Here is a 16,167-nt window from a genome sequence, read left to right as displayed (position 1 = left end):
AGAGTTGGTCTTAGGGAGATTGTTGGTCTTTAGATGATAGAGTTCGTCTTGAGGGAGATTAGGTCTTTTCGGAGACAGCTAGTCTTTAGTTAAGCTTCTGATCTTTGGGTAGATGTGTTACCAGTTTGAATGTGTTTCGCCTTACTCTCATTATATAAATCAGCTAAAAGAAATAAAAAAATAACTCATGAATAACTCATTCTGCAACTGAATTTATTAGCAACCATTCATAACAAATGACATTCATATATGGGAAAAAACCAATTCTCTGCTCAAGTGAAACAAACTAAACCAAACTACACACGAATTTTGTGCAGAAAATATCTGTACACACTTATAAGTAGTACAAAAAATGTTTGTACACACTGACTGTGCTACAGGATAAACCTAGATAAAGTAGAGTTTATTTACAAGTTTATAAAGTGTATTGCCTATAAGTAAGTCTTTAGCCAGAAAAGATTGTACTCTGTTCATTTCTTCCATGGTAAGAATGTTTAGTTATTTAAACTAACCATGAAACTATGGCTAGTGTAAAAGCCAAGAGACAACAACTGTGTGGTTTATAAACACCAATCAATTGCACAGCACAGGAAAAAGATTGCCAAGTCCTGTTAAACATTTCTACATCATAGTACATTAAAAACTGGGCAGGCCTACACACAATTTTTTTTTTAAATTATGTCCTTGAATATTTGACAATTTAAACTTTTAACCAAAACTAGAGCAACTACATAAGTATTTTTACAATATTAACTAGCTTTTAATTTGCTTCTTGTTAAAAAGTAAGTTTTGCTTTAAAAATGTATTGAAACATTCACATAAGAAAAGTCAAGTAAAAAAGATGAGACATTTAACTATATAACCAGTGATATTTATAGAATACTAGCAACGATATAACACTCTAACCTCAGTTGAAACTTTCTAATGAATGAAGCCTAACACTGAAGGATGGGGAACACCATAGATAACTCATAAAGGGAGACAATTTTTAAAAAACAACTTCAGACTAGTAATGCCCCAATATTGTTCCTGCATGAATTGGCATAGAACAATTAAAACCTGTTTCTACTGTTATCACAGTTACGTCCCATCATTCACAGCTTTTAAAAAAAAAAAATTGAGGTTTTGTAATAAACAAGAGTTGTGTGGTTTGGTTACAACATTAAAGCAATGACTAGTGTTAGCCTCCTGACATTTCGTTTTCTTTCTAAATTTTACCTCAAAAAATTTTAATGTTTAGTAACAATAGAGTTAGACAAAGGAAATAACCCGTTTTTTTTGCTTATTACGGTTAATTAACCATAAGTGTTTTGGTTTTTTTGAATAAACAGTTCCCTTGCATAATAATAATATTGCAATTTTGGTATAATTTATCACAAGTTCACAAAATCAATGTATTAAAATTACTGCTGACAACTCACATAAATCACAAAACTCTGAAGACCTACTAGTGAGACACATACCACACACAATGAGATAGCAGAGATTCTTTGGCTAGTTAAAAGGAAAAAAATTTGAAAGAAAAAAAAACTGTTTGACACTGATCAAAATGCATATGTGCACAATTTCAGCATAAAAATAACTTTAAAATGATTCAACATTCAAATTATGCTAAGTTTTATTATGTTAGAAAACAGCAAGTTTTTTTTTTTTACAAACACCTCAGCTTTTGTCACTCTCTTATGATCGACATGTCAGTGTATACAACATGTCACTTGGCATGTCATGTCAGCATGTGTGACATCATTATACGTGACAAGTCAGTACACAACATGTCACTAACTATGACATCAGTGTATGTGACATGTCAGCTTACAAGAGACAAGTCAAAGGGACACTAGCATTGGTCCATTCATCACCGGAGTATCACAACCCACCATAATCTGCCACATTGCATCCCTTCCTCCCCCACTGGTTATGGCAGTTGTTCTTTCACCATCAACAAGAGCACTTCAAGAAATGGTTTGATATCAAATATTTCTAGTACACAAAAAAATGGTTTGAAATCAAATGTTTCTAGCACAAACAATGGTTTAAAAATCAAATATTTCTAGCACAAAAAAATTGTTTAAAAATCAAATATTTCTAGCATGAAAATACCCTGGCTCCAGCTAAGTCAAAAGAAAAATACAACAAATACAAAATAAAATCTCTTTTTTTTTAAATATCTGATTGCTAAAGATGTCAGCCTCTTAAATCAAATTGTGGCAGTATTTAGTGTCAATTGTCACATGAACATATACACTGTCACATGACCATATCAACTGTCACATGATCATATCAACAGTCACATGATCATATCAACAGTCACATGATCATATCAACTGTCACATGACCATATCCACTGTCACATGACCATATCCACTGTCACATGACCATATCCACTGTCACATGCCCATATCCACTGTCACATGACCATATCCACTGTCACATGACCATATCCACTGTCACATGACCATATCCACTGTCACATGATCATATCAACTGTCACATGATCATGTCCACTGTCAATAAGCTATGACTGCATGTCCTCCTTAATTATAGTAGTCTTCCCTACATAAAATTCTAAAAAAAACATTTTCTTTTACTTTAAGTCAAAAAACAAGATGTTAAAAAAAAAAATAAGGCTAAAAAAAATGACTTGTAAAGGCACTAAAAATATTTCAAGGAACATCTCCATCCCTCCCACCACCCTATCACCCCCCATCTCTGCTCTAACAGGTACAGCTTCTACCAGCTGCTCATGTTTACACAAAAAAACATTGATAAATCAATTTCTTTAAATGTAAGGATTAAAAATACTTTCTTATTGATGGATGTAATTTTTTTTTTAAATCTCACTTGAAAATAGAATCAAATTTTCTATTTTAAATTAATTACTTTTAAATATTTTTAGCTTCCAAAATAGAATTACATTTCTTTTGGAAAATTGCTGTTAAAATACTCTAATTACAAATATTTTAGATAAAAAAAAATTTCTGGTACAGAAATCTTTATGTGTGGTTTAAAAGTTGCAAAACAATTTCCTTTTAAAAAAAAAATTCTCACAAAAGTTTTTTCCTTTTAAAAGAAAAGAAAAATTTCTTTCACTGTAAATCATATATTGTTCTTATTTGACTGTAAACCACAAACCTGTCCCAGACCAAAACAAACTACAAAAACCAGAAGAGACCATATAAAGAAACAACCTTGACCTACTTTATGATCTAAAATTTTGCTCTGAAGTCAAATAAATTATGAGAAGAAGCTGCGAAATATTTTGTTTAGCAAATAAATTCTAAAAACAGTGTTCACTCTGCTTGACTTGACTTGAGAGCTGACTTATCCCCCTTGTCCAGTGGCACTAAGACTGACTTATCCCCCTTGTCCAGAGGCACTACAACCTCTGATACTTTGCCAGGTGTACCCGGGGGTGGGTCATCGGGTGGGAAATCTTCAGACACTAACCTTGACCCGTTATCAAGGTCAAGGTTATCAAAAGAGCAGCATGAGCTCTCCATGGAAACACTCTCATCAAACACCTCATCACCATTCTCTGGTCTGCCCACAGCCTCCTCTACCCTGGCTGGTCCAGTCTTTGTGTCCTCACAACTTTTCTCAGGACAGAACAGGACTGTGTTGCTGGCCTTCATGCCACTTTTTGACCTTGTTACTGACCTTGACCCATGTAGAACCGTGACCTCATTTAGTGAAGAAAAATCCCCCGACTTAAGGTCAGGATCAAGGTCGTCTATATTTGAGTCGTAGGTCATGGAAAGGTTGACAGAAGCCGCCCACTCCGAGTCCGTGCTGACCACCGAACTGTTCAGCATATCTGACCTGGTCATGCTGTCATACACACCGGAGTCACTGACGCCAGACACAGACCGCGCTAACGACTCGGCCATCTCAACAGACGACGTCATGCTGTCTGACGGGTCGGTGGAGCCGGGGGCCTCGTCCTGGCCCTCCAGGTGTGAGATAAGCTCCGCCCCCGCCGAGTGACACATCCTCTCCACCCTGGACTTGCCGTCCTTACCCTCCTCCGCCTCCGACTTCTTCCTCCAGCGCTTCAGCTTGGGCTGGGGGCTGGACGAGGGGGAGTGGCTGTCACTGCTCTCTGTCTTCTCCACCACAAAAGTAGCTGACCTTGACCTCAGCTTCCTCTCCCCGTCCCCCACGCTGTGGCTGTTCCTCTTCTTCCTCATGACCACCTCCCCAGCCGAGTTGGGGGAGAGGGTGCGTCTCCTGCCGTCCGGTGACCTGGGGGGTGAGCGGCTGAGCTGCCTCTGGGTCAGACTTTCACTGGAGCCGAAGTCTGAGCTCTGGGACATGCGCCACATGACCTGCTCGTAGTCCATGGACAGACGCTTGTTGGCTCGTGTGGCTCGGTCAAACTTCCTCATCAGAACCTGACAGCGCTCATGGAGTTGTCTGAAAATTACATCAGTCATTAGGGTCAGTTGGCACAAATAGAGGGGAAAGATTAAATGAATCGAATTGATAGTTAGAACATAGTTTATATGACCCAAACGCAATTTTAGTAAATTTAATTTTTAAAATTTTTAAAATACATAATTACGTATGGAGCATTTTCTTCAAATAAGCCAATAAACTCTACTTTGCCTGTTCATAGCATTATTGAGAAACGCGTTGGTGTCTATATTCTTATTCTAATTTGCATGTGAAAAAGAACAAAAATGAAACCAACTTCTCATGGTCTGTTTTGATGTTGATGATTGCCTCCAAGTTCTCCACTTTTTGCTGTAAGGACAAAATTTTCTCTCGGCCAATGGGAACCTCCTCCAGCTGAAAGGGAAGATGTGTGTGGGTTCATTTCTAGCCAATCAAAAACTTGCTGACAAACTACAAAAACCAGATGTGAATCACTCAACTGACCTGTTTCTCCAGGTCCATGTTTTTGGTACGAAGTTTTTGAATTTCTTCATTCCTCATCTCAACCACAGTCTTCAAACTTTCAATTTCCTTGGGCAAGCTCAGGAATGGTGCCAAGGCCATCTGTCAAATAGACCAATCAGAATTAGACGTACAACAATTGAACATCAACATACCAACTAGGTTGATATTCTAGTCGAATCATAAAATACAAGCTCATTGTATTTTAATTTCTAAAGTTTATTAATTTATAAACAAAAATAGTGTTAATGATCATTTATATTTTCACAATTTATACATAAAAATACTAGCAGGACGTAATGATCAAACATCTATTATCCAAGAATTTCTATATAAAAACACTAGTTGTCCCTAATCATCTAAACTGTATATTCCTAGAATGTATCCAATAAAAAACCATGTAAAGTTGTGAGAGTGAAGAAAGCCATCAGTTTACCTGGACCTTGACATCAGCATCCCTCTGGAGAGCCTCCTCACTGTTCCTGGCTCTGTGTCTCAGGTCCTCACATTCTCCTCTCAGGCTCTCAACCTTCTCCTGCAGGGAGAAATGGTTACTCACTCAATGGGATTGTTACTAAATCATTATGATTGTCAGTCACTCAATGTGATTGTCAGACACTCAATGTGATTGTCAGTCACTCAGTGTGATTGTCAGTCACTCAGTGGGATTGTAACTCACTCAATGCGATTGTTACTGAATCAATATGATTGTCATTCACTTAGTGTGATTGTAACTTAATCAATATGATTGTCATTCACTCAGTGTGATTGTCAATAAATCAATGTGATTGTCAGACACACTGAGCATCAACAAACTTAAAAACAGCTAACAATGTCAGATCACTCAGATGACAGATAGACCCAACAACTTACAGATAGATTGATAGACCCAACAACTTACAGATAGATTGATAGACCCAACAACTTACAGATGATAGATAGACCCAACAACTTACAGATAGATTGATAGACCCAACAACTTACAGATGATAGATAGACCCAACAACTTACAGATAGATTGATAGACCCAACAACTTACAGATAGATTCAGCTTGATCGACTCAAATCTACATGTGATGTCCTCTAATTTGTTCCTGTGTTGCTTGTGGAGTTCTGAGGAAACAAAAGTTAAAATTTTAATGTCAAGGGAAGTAACTAGGGACAATTTGTTTAAGCAGTTTCTATTATTTCGAATGACTTATATATAGGCCTATATATTTTTTTTTATATATTTTTTTTTTGGAAATAGTGAAAGCAAATTCAGTAGAGCTATTGCTCAGCACTTATGTGAATTTAGAAAAAGGTATGTAATAATTAAAGCTAAAAAAATTAAGTACCTCAACATTATATAATAATTGTCATAGCCGATATACAGAAGAAATAACCTCAACAAAGGTGGAAAACACGAAATATAGACACAAACATGGACACTAACACAGAAACAAACATAGGCACAACTCATCCAACAAGCCCAGCTTATAAAAAAAGATGCAAACAATAAACAACGCCTACCTTTCATTGTGTGTCTGAGATCTTTGAAGAATGACTTCCCTTTACTAACAGACGCCATGCTGGAAGATGGCGACGGGACTACGGTCGCCGCCTCCCTCATCTTATCAGCTGCTTGACAGTCAGTTAGATATTGTCAATTGACTCTGGTTATTTGCAATCCAAACCCTAAACTGTGAGTGTCTTGGCTCCGGTTAAACTAGGCACAGATCACGTGATACAGGTGTAAGTGAGCGTGGTGTGGCAAGTTTCCACTCTCACCGTCTCTAACTAGATACAGCTTTAGGTGCTCAGCGCTAATCCGGACTCAGAATAGCCAAGGGGGGCGATTATAAGGTCAGAGAGAGAAAGAGAGATAGGGAAGAGAAGAGATAGAAAGAGATTTAGCCAACCATTTTAAAGACCGACTGACATTACCGTTGTCTCAAACAAATAGGCCGTGTTTTAAAAGTTGAAACTTTAACCTCGTCATTAGTCTTCACGTTTAATTAGTAGGCCACCGCCCTCTAATGAGGAGTCACGTGACCGAGTGTTTATAAAGTAAAAAAAAAACACAACACAGAAGGCCTATTCCCTCGGGTAAAAAGTCAACTTTTCTCAGTGAAATATCACGATGTATCAAGTTGCAAGAGCTATTATAATGTTACCAAGCTACTGTAGAGATCCTACACTAGATTGGACACCCAACCTTGGCCTGTGTTGGGCTGTTTTAGTTGATACAGAACACAACCATCACAAGATGGAAAAATCCAAGACCACTGATACTCACTAGATCAAGTAGATCGCTAGGTGTAGCCACACTTCGATGAACGATTTGACCAACACTAATATACCAGCCTACCCACCCACCTCTACTCTAGCCACGAAGCTGTCAGACAAGTGAAATAAATGAGACAGTACAACCCGATACACTAGTACCTGCATGCGACACTGGAACCATATGTAAATCAGAACAGGTGGTTTACAGACTGAATCTCCAGGCACAAGACGCTATCAAATGGTCAGACACTGCTCAGAACTTTCTCGACTCTAGGACGGGCCCATTTGTCGAGGCCGTAGTTTGGCCAATAATGACTGGCATTTACGTCATCGGTGTTTAGATAGATGTGTGTTTGTGTCCGAGTGAAATGGTGTGGGTGCGTGTGTGTGTGTGTGTGTGTGTGTGTGTGTGTGTGTGTGTGTGGGTGGGTGTGTGTGTGTGTGGGTGCTTGTGTGTGTGTGTGTATGTCAGGCTGACTGTGTGAACAGAAGAAAAAAACTGACCAATCAATACTCTTCCATGCCAAACTGTTCTGTGGGCTCATGACGTCATAATTACTTTACATAATTAATGCAATTAGAGGAAATCGTCATTATTTTTGTAATGCATTTCCCTTTAATTCAACGCTTACTAACGTTAGAGTTATAATCTACCTAAGCCAGCCTACTGTAAAGAAAAACAGAGCGCTGGGTTGGATTTGATCCCAGTCACGAGCATACCTGAATAGTGTATACGAGCTGATCACCCTGTGTTACACCACGACTTTCTGAGATGGAGGTGGGAAACAGAGAAAACCCAGGGGCTTGAGATGTTACACAAAACAAATGTTAACAAATGTTGACAAAGGTTAACACATAACTCCGAGACGTTTCATCGTCAAATAAAACATCTGGATGCATAAGACCCTATCTTAAAGCCTGTACTCCCCCCCCCCCCCCATCCAACTGGCCGAACACGCGCGCACACACAGGGGAGAAAACCCAAACACACAAGATAGAAAGATGGTGCCCGTAATAAGATCCCTTGAGAGAAAAAACTAAAAACAGAATCTAACGGTGACGAGATGCTAAGGTTAAGTAGCTAAAACAACACTGCCATTAGAGGGATGTTTTCTTTCTGTCAGACCTGATGTCCTTCTTCATTCATGTTTGTGTCTGTCTGTCTGTCTGTCTGTCTGTCGGTGGGAGTCTGAGCTTGTCTAAATCAGATGTGTGTGTATAGTTGTGTGGGTGTGTGTGTGTAAGACGGACAACTTGTGTGAAAAAGATGGGTGTTTCTGTGAGAGACATGACTGTAGGGGGAGGAGAGATGGTGTGTGAGAACGTGTGGGATAGACTATGGCAAGAGACGATGTGTGGGGTAATGAAGAGTGTGTGTGTGTGGGGGGGGGGGGGGTAATGAAGAGTGTGTGTGGGGTAATGAAGAGTGTGTGGGGGGGTAATGAAGAGTGTGTGTGGGGGTAATGAGTGTGTGTGGGGTAATGAAGAGTGTGTGTGTGGGGGGTAATGAAGAGTGTGTGTGGGGTAATGAAGAGTGTGTGGAGACCAGCGATGAGATGCGTGTGAGTTGAGTATGTGTGAGCTGGTGTGTGAGGGAGTTCACCCCCCCCCCCTACACACACACAAGAGGCCAGCAAGACTGACCACACGAGACGAGGCTGCTATTTGCTGGCATCAAACATGAGCTGACTTTGTTGACCGCTGACGTCACGTGACATAACAAACGGCCAGGTGTTCTAGTGACATCAGCATCACACCTGGAAAACGTCATGTGACTTATCAACCTGTCAGGTGACTTATCAACCTACACTCACCTCAGACTGTCACAAGTCAAGCCGCACGCGCGCTATTACATCAACATAAGACCCCCAACTTCCACAAACGGTCCTGGGTTCAAAACAAGCTAGGCCTAGTCCCTATCAGCTTTGACAGCTGACTACAACAACACTACAAGCTCCATCAATTGATCAAATGTTACACATGCTAACTTCTATTTCAAGCGGGCTCCTCTAGCACCATTCATTAACACAGAACTTAGAACACTGAAGCTGGCAACATGATGATCTCATCAATAAGACGGTGTTTACCGCCTACCAACCTCCTTCCTACATATACCGCCACCACAACACAATCCCCACCCTCTGAAGGGGGGGGGGCGGGCATAAAAAAGAAAGTAAACATAGATCTAAACGATGATAAAACTGGGTGAAGAAATGAAAAACGAATCTTGGGTTAACTATGTCTAGGTAAACCCTATGTTCACCGTGTTACTGGGTATTTAGAGTAACCCTCACACTGTAGGGTTCTACTCTCTACACTATCTAGTCGTAAATAAAACACCAGAGTAAAAACAAAGAGTAGACCTACATACAAACTTTAGGAGATATCAACACAATAGAAGACGAAGACGATTTACTTGAGTCCTTTAGAATTCACACAGAAAATAAATGATACAATATTTTATCTTACAGCCGAGACATCACTTCCAATGTGTATATTACAGTAGCTAACAGCATCCCGCTTCTATCTAACTAAAACACCGTCCTTGTAGCTGGCATTAAACCTTACCACACGATCACTCAGTGTGGCCAAACTCTACTAGCTAGACACATCTGGTATTAAATACTTGTTGATTATCTTTTAAAATGGTATTTGTTTTTTCCTAAGTTATGGAGCATCAAAAGAACGAAACAAGATTTAAAAAAGGAAAGTATGTTGTCAAATCCACAAGTGATGGTGTCAGCATGACATTTATCCATCCATCCATCAGCACAACACAACACAGCAGCAACACGGCTCAATATTTACAGCCTGGCCCCTGATAACTCCATCTTCCAGGGGACTTAACTCGCCACATTTGCATCAGCTGTTTCAACATTGTGGACTACGGTGTTGTCTCTCCCAAACTTGTTAGAAATGTATTATACAACTGTAGCTTTCACTTGATCTCATCTATATATAACATTAACTTATACATTTAATGTCCTTGATGAGATGAGCACTCTTCACCACGGTGCAGGTAACATGTATCTCTTCAAATGGTGCCTGCCCTCCATGCCTAACCCCTCCCTACCTATACTCCAGGTGTAGCCACCCCCCCCCCCCCACACACACACACAAATCTGTCCTTTCCAATTTCCCCATCTTTAACTCCAGCCTGCCTGCCCTCCAGGTGTAACACCTCCCCCCGCCTCCCCCCTCTGGTACACAGCATTACTCACGCACTCAAATAGGACGCTGCAATGGGACTCAGCAGATAGAAATATAAGAAGAAAAACACTGGGCACAGGGAAAACACACAACATCCATGTTGTCAAACATTCTATAGAGTAAAAATAGTGATAGAAAGAAGAGAGATTATCTGACGGCACAACTGTTGTATACATGGCGCTCTACTGACACATCACACAGCAAGCAAGTACAAGATCAAACTAGAGAGAGATACATGGACTTAGACAAAAACTTGTTCCCACCATCTAGTTACTATATAAACCAGGTTTACTGCACCCACATTTCTTTGACCAGTCCTTAATATATAGTTTCATTCATATATATATATATATATATATATATATATATATATATATATATATATATATATATATATATATATATATATATATATATATATATATATATATATATATATATATATATATATATATATATATATATATATATATATGGCTACACGATGAATGCACCATAAAACAATGTAAGTTAAAGCCATCTTTTAACCTATCTTAAGCGTTTACAATAACCACACAACAAGAAACTTGTTAATTAAATTGCCTTTTAACTACAAGTCGGAATAGATGACTTCATGCAATATAAAAATCACTTTAACAACAGCGTTTGATACTTAAACTTATGATTGCAGCAACTGGGAATAAGTTTTCCATCCCCCTAATCCACACCGAGTTAACATAGCACATTGCCACTGTCCACCAGAAGAGCCACCACCAACTTCCCGTGTGTGCTAACTAGGGTCATCTCGTGACGTCTGCCTATACACCCAGCACTCCCCTGGTGTCTGTAGAAATCGTGTTCGATCGAGCGTGATTAACTACCGATCGTCGCTCCACTCGATCTATCCAATAGATTCTATGTCAAACAGCGCCAGTGATAGACTCACTTTCTGTCAGGACGTTGTAAATCTGCTACAGGCTTGTAAGCTATGGAATGTCTTAACACCCTTACAGACCCCATTCAACCGTTCTCCAACTCGACACAAGAGGGATCTATAAAGATCAATATTACATTTCTAATCCACTTGAAAAATAAATTCCTGGCTGGCCTCAGCACTCGACCAGCGAATGACGGGGTTACCAGTGTAGGAGAATGTTAGCTATAGACCCAACTACCAAACTCTAATCTAACCGCTTCCAATAACACTTCGGGCACAGGTTGAGGTTGTAAATTCTATTAAACACCCGTTACTTCCAGTTGCATATTCTAATATCATTACGTTTCCAAGCACAAATACAAGACAATTACTGAATGAAATAACGTCATTATTATGTCAACTTGTATGTTTCTGGTCAAGCTAACATCTGTGAGTCACGTCACTGGGCCAGTTGTCCAGTTATATTTGGACCGTGACAATTAGTTTCCTACCTCGCCAAGCTAACATAGGTGAGTTACGTCATTGGGCCAGTTGTCCAGTTATATTTGGACCGTGACAATTAGTTTCCTACCTCGCCAAGCTAACATAGGTGAGTTACGTCATTGGGCCAGTTGTCCAGTTATATTTAGACCGTGACAATTAGTTTCCTACCTCGCCAAGCTAACATAGGTGAGTTACGTCATTGGGCCAGTTGTCCAGTTATATTTAGACCGTGACAATTAGTTTCCTACCTCGCCAAGCTAACATAGGTGAGTTACGTCATTGGGCCAGTTGTCCAGTTATATTTAGACCGTGACAATTAGTTTCCTACCTCGCCAAGCTAACATAGGTGAGTTACGTCATTGGGCCAGTTGTCCAGTTATATTTGGACCGTGACAATTAGTTTCCTACCTCGCCAAGCTAACATAGGTGAGTTACGTCATTGGGCCAGTTGTCCAGTTATATTTAGACCGTGACAATTAGTTTCCTACCTCGCCAAGCTAACATAGGTGAGTTACGTCATTGGGCCAGTTGTCCAGTTATATTTAGACCGTGACAATTAGTTTCCTACCTCGCCAAGCTAACATAGGTGAGTTACGTCATTGGGCCAGTTGTCCAGTTATATTTAGACCGTGACAATTAGTTTCCTACCTCGCCAAGCTAACATAGGTGAGTTACGTCATTGGGCCAGTTGTCCAGTTATATTTAGACCGTGACAATTAGTTTCCTACCTCGCCAAGCTAACATAGGTGAGTTACGTCATTGGGCCAGTTGTCCAGTTATATTTAGACCGTGACAATTAGTTTCCTACCTCGCCAAGCTAACATAGGTGAGTTACGTCATTGGGCCAGTTGTCCAGTTATATTTAGACCGTGACAATTAGTTTCCTACCTCGCCAAGCTAACATAGGTGAGTTACGTCATTGGGCCAGTTGTCCAGTTATATTTAGACCGTGACAATTAGTTTCCTACCTCGCCAAGCTAACATAGGTGAGTTACGTCATTGGGCCAGTTGTCCAGTTATATTTAGACCGTGACAATTAGTTTCCTACCTCGCCAAGCTAACATAGGTGAGTTACGTCATTGGGCCTGTTGTCCAGTTTTATTTAGACCGTGACAATTAGTTTCCTACCTCGCCAAGCTAACATAGGTGAGTTACGTCATTGGGCCAGTTGTCCAGTTATATTTAGACCGTGACAATTAGTTTCCTACCTCGCCAAGCTAACATAGGTGAGTTACGTCATTGGGCCAGTTGTCCAGTTATATTTAGACCGTGACAATTAGTTTCCTACCTCGCCAAGCCAACAAAAAAAAAGTATCGACCGCTCCAAGAACCAGAACTCGGAGGATAACTCGTCCTAACACAACCAAGCAAGCTAGGCTTCCTTCACTAATTTATATTTAACATGCGGGGATACACCGTTTAGGTCCATGTATATTTTTTTTTTACTCTTTTTACATTTTAAATTCAGAAACTACAGAAACAGCACATACATATACTTGCTCCTTTAAACATTAAATTTAAGTATGCTCAAGCACATTTTCCACACCACTGTGAGTAGCCGCCCATGATTGACTTCACCAAAATATATTCTTAAACCATTACGATTTCAAAAAAAATCATGTAAGAAAATATTTACTCTAAAATATAACACGGCCAGTTCATCAATGTAGCGTTGTGTTCATATGTGGCCAGAATTCGTGACTGTTGAGGTAAAGTGACAGAGAGGGGACATACGGGCATCACCTGATTGAATATTCTACTCGGGTCAAAGCTCCTGGTCACGTGACACAATGTATCGATTTTTGCCAATTTACACCCAGCTGTAGGGCTGGCTCACACATACTCATCAAATTAGGGTCATATAGGGCGTGTATAGTGGTCCTGTAGAGGGCATAGAATGGTCCTGTTGGGGGCATATATTGGTCTTATAGAGAGAATACATTTGTCCTATAGAGGGCATATAGTGGTCCTGTAGAGGGCATATACTGGTCCTGTAGAGGGCATATAGTGCTACTGTAGAGGGCATATAGTGGTCATGTAGAGGACATATAGTGGTCCTATATTCAGCATATAGTGGTCCTATACAGAGCATACATGTGTCTCATAGAGTCCTCTACCGATAGTATAGAGGTCCTATCGTGGTTTCAGTAGATCAATGTGCTAGCTGTCCTATAGAGCTCTAATGGCCACAGTATGAGCTCTAAAGGACAGCTAGAACATTGATCTTTAGAGCTCTAAAGGACAGCTAGAACATTGATCTTTAGAGCTCTAATGACCACATTATGAGCTCTAAAGGACAGCTAGAACATTGATCTTTAGAGCTCTAAAGGACAGCTAGAACATTGATCTTTAGAGCTCTAATGACCACATTATGAGCTCTAAAGGACAGCTAGAACATTGATCTTTAGAGCTCTAATGACCACATTATGAGCTCTAAAGGACAGCTAGAACATTGATCTTTAGAGCTCTAATGACCACATTATGAGCTCTAAAGGACAGCTAGAACATTGATCTTTAGAGCTCATACTGTGGTCATTAGAGCTTGTCAGTAATTAATAAGCTGGGGATTACTCCAACCCCTCCCCCCCCATCCTCCCCACCCTTGGCTCAGCAAGGCCAATACTGGCGACAGTGCAGGAAGGTTCAGCTTCATGCATTAATTTGGGGGGGGGGGGAGAGAGAGAGAAGGAGAGAGAGAATGAGAGAAATGGCAGTACAGTAAAAATATACTAGTTCCTTCTAATCCTCTCGGTGAATAAGGTGAATAAGAGTCAATGCCTGGTGCTTGTTATTTAACTCTTTAAACATCACAAAACGTGACATCCACCTACCTTCATAGTCAGCTGTAAGAGTTCATTTGATCTTACAAAAACATTTTTTCAACAGTTTACACAGTTTGCTGGGTTTAACAAGATGTGACATGACATAAACTGACATGACATACAACATGTGACAGGACATAATGTGACATGACATACAACATGTGACATGACATACAAGATGTGACATGACATACATGTGACATGACATGTCAGTGTCCATCTGGTCAGCCCTACCTTCCATCTGGCAGTCATGTTTGTTCCTGAGTTCCTGAATTTCCTCTAGGTGAGATATCCTGATCCCATTCATCTCCAGCTTGCCTTCATTCTTCACCTCAGAGATCTGAAAACCAGGGGAGGCTAGTCTTTGTAAGGGGACACAACCAACATTTTGAGTTCAGAAAAATGTTGACTACAGAGAACAGAACTTCGTGGTAGCAATAACTTATTGAAAATATCCATCTATAGGCTATAGATCTATAGGCTAGAGTGTGTATAGTTGAGAGAACATTTTGATGGCAACACTTGCACAGATTTCCACACTGTAATTTTATTCAAGATCTAGGACTTGGGTCAGAGAAACCAAACATCATACTATCCCTTCTTACACCCAGGTCAGAGGAAAACACTTGTTCACCTGCCCTAAGGGCCTTCTGGTCTGATAGGACACTTACAGGCATATCTAATTAAGTTAATTAGTAAAATGATCAATGTGTTCTCACCTGTCTCTCATGTCCTTGCTTCATAAATTCCATCTGTTTCTCATAGAAAAGTCGAACTAGAGAAAAGAAAACAAAACACTAGTACACATGTATTATAACCCTCACTACCTATAACAACATAGCTAACCAAACATGTTCCCAGTATGAGAGGCCTGTTACACCCAGATGATTACCAAGGTAAAGTTTCAAACCTGTACATTTAGATTGACATCCATCTACATCCCACCTCAATTAACAATGTTAGATATTTTAGCCCAATCAAGATAAAAAAACATGAGGAAACTATTTCATCCCCATCCGCACAATTACATTTTTTTCATTACTTTCTAGACAAAGAAATGTAATGTTTGATTTAGATTTCAAACAAAAAAACACAAATAAAGTTGTGAATAAGTTAATTAACAGATTTAGTGTACACATCCACAAAGCACTCCATCTCCCCCCCCCTATACACACACACACTAAAGCATTGATAGATTTCCTCACCCTTACCTAGCTCCCCACACTCACACCACACCAGTTCCCCACCCCCCATCTCGCCACCATACTCAGCACCGCATCCCCCATCAAAGCCCACAACACCAAGCCCCTCCAACCATACCAAACAGGGCTCACCATCCCCACCCCCCCCCACCCCACCAAAGAACCAAGTACCACCCAGCCAAAGCTCCCCACCCCCACCACACAAACCTTCCCCCCCTCACACCACCCCACCCCCACCAAAGAACCAAGTACCACTCAGCTAAAGCTCCCCCCCCCCACACCACCCCACCCCCACCAAAGAACCAAGTCCCACCCAGCCAAAGCTTCCCCCCACCCCCACCAAAGAACCAAGTCCGACCCCTCCCCAAAG

At 40.3% G+C, this 16,167-nt stretch overlaps 1 protein-coding gene across 6 annotated transcripts in view; it reads right to left on the bottom strand.

Moving 5' to 3' along the window:
• Positions 1-2,889: 2,889 nt before the first annotated feature.
• The window catches only part of LOC131947188 (uncharacterized), a 125,982-nt gene continuing 112,704 nt past the window's right edge, over positions 2,890-16,167 (bottom strand). For all 6 annotated transcript variants that reach the window (XM_059308333.1, XM_059308332.1, XM_059308337.1 and 3 more), the window contains 7 exons: positions 15,315-15,370; positions 14,830-14,935; positions 5,936-6,009; positions 5,333-5,431; positions 4,879-4,998; positions 4,691-4,788; positions 2,890-4,413 (listed from right to left, as the gene is read on the bottom strand). In XM_059308333.1, the coding sequence (XP_059164316.1) occupies positions 3,291-4,413; positions 4,691-4,788; positions 4,879-4,998; positions 5,333-5,431; positions 5,936-6,009; positions 14,830-14,935; positions 15,315-15,370 (1,676 nt within the window). In that variant the 3' untranslated portion in view covers positions 2,890-3,290. The remainder of the gene's footprint in view (positions 4,414-4,690; positions 4,789-4,878; positions 4,999-5,332; positions 5,432-5,935; positions 6,010-14,829; positions 14,936-15,314; positions 15,371-16,167) is intronic.

Source organism: Physella acuta, unplaced genomic scaffold, assembly GCF_028476545.2.
Source record: "Physella acuta isolate Inbredline_101_S28 unplaced genomic scaffold, ASM2847654v3 ptg000588l, whole genome shotgun sequence".
NCBI classification, from domain to species: Eukaryota; Metazoa; Mollusca; class Gastropoda; family Physidae; genus Physella; species Physella acuta.
The sequence above is the reverse complement of the archived record's forward strand: the minus strand, read 5'-3'. Positions and strand labels throughout refer to the sequence as shown.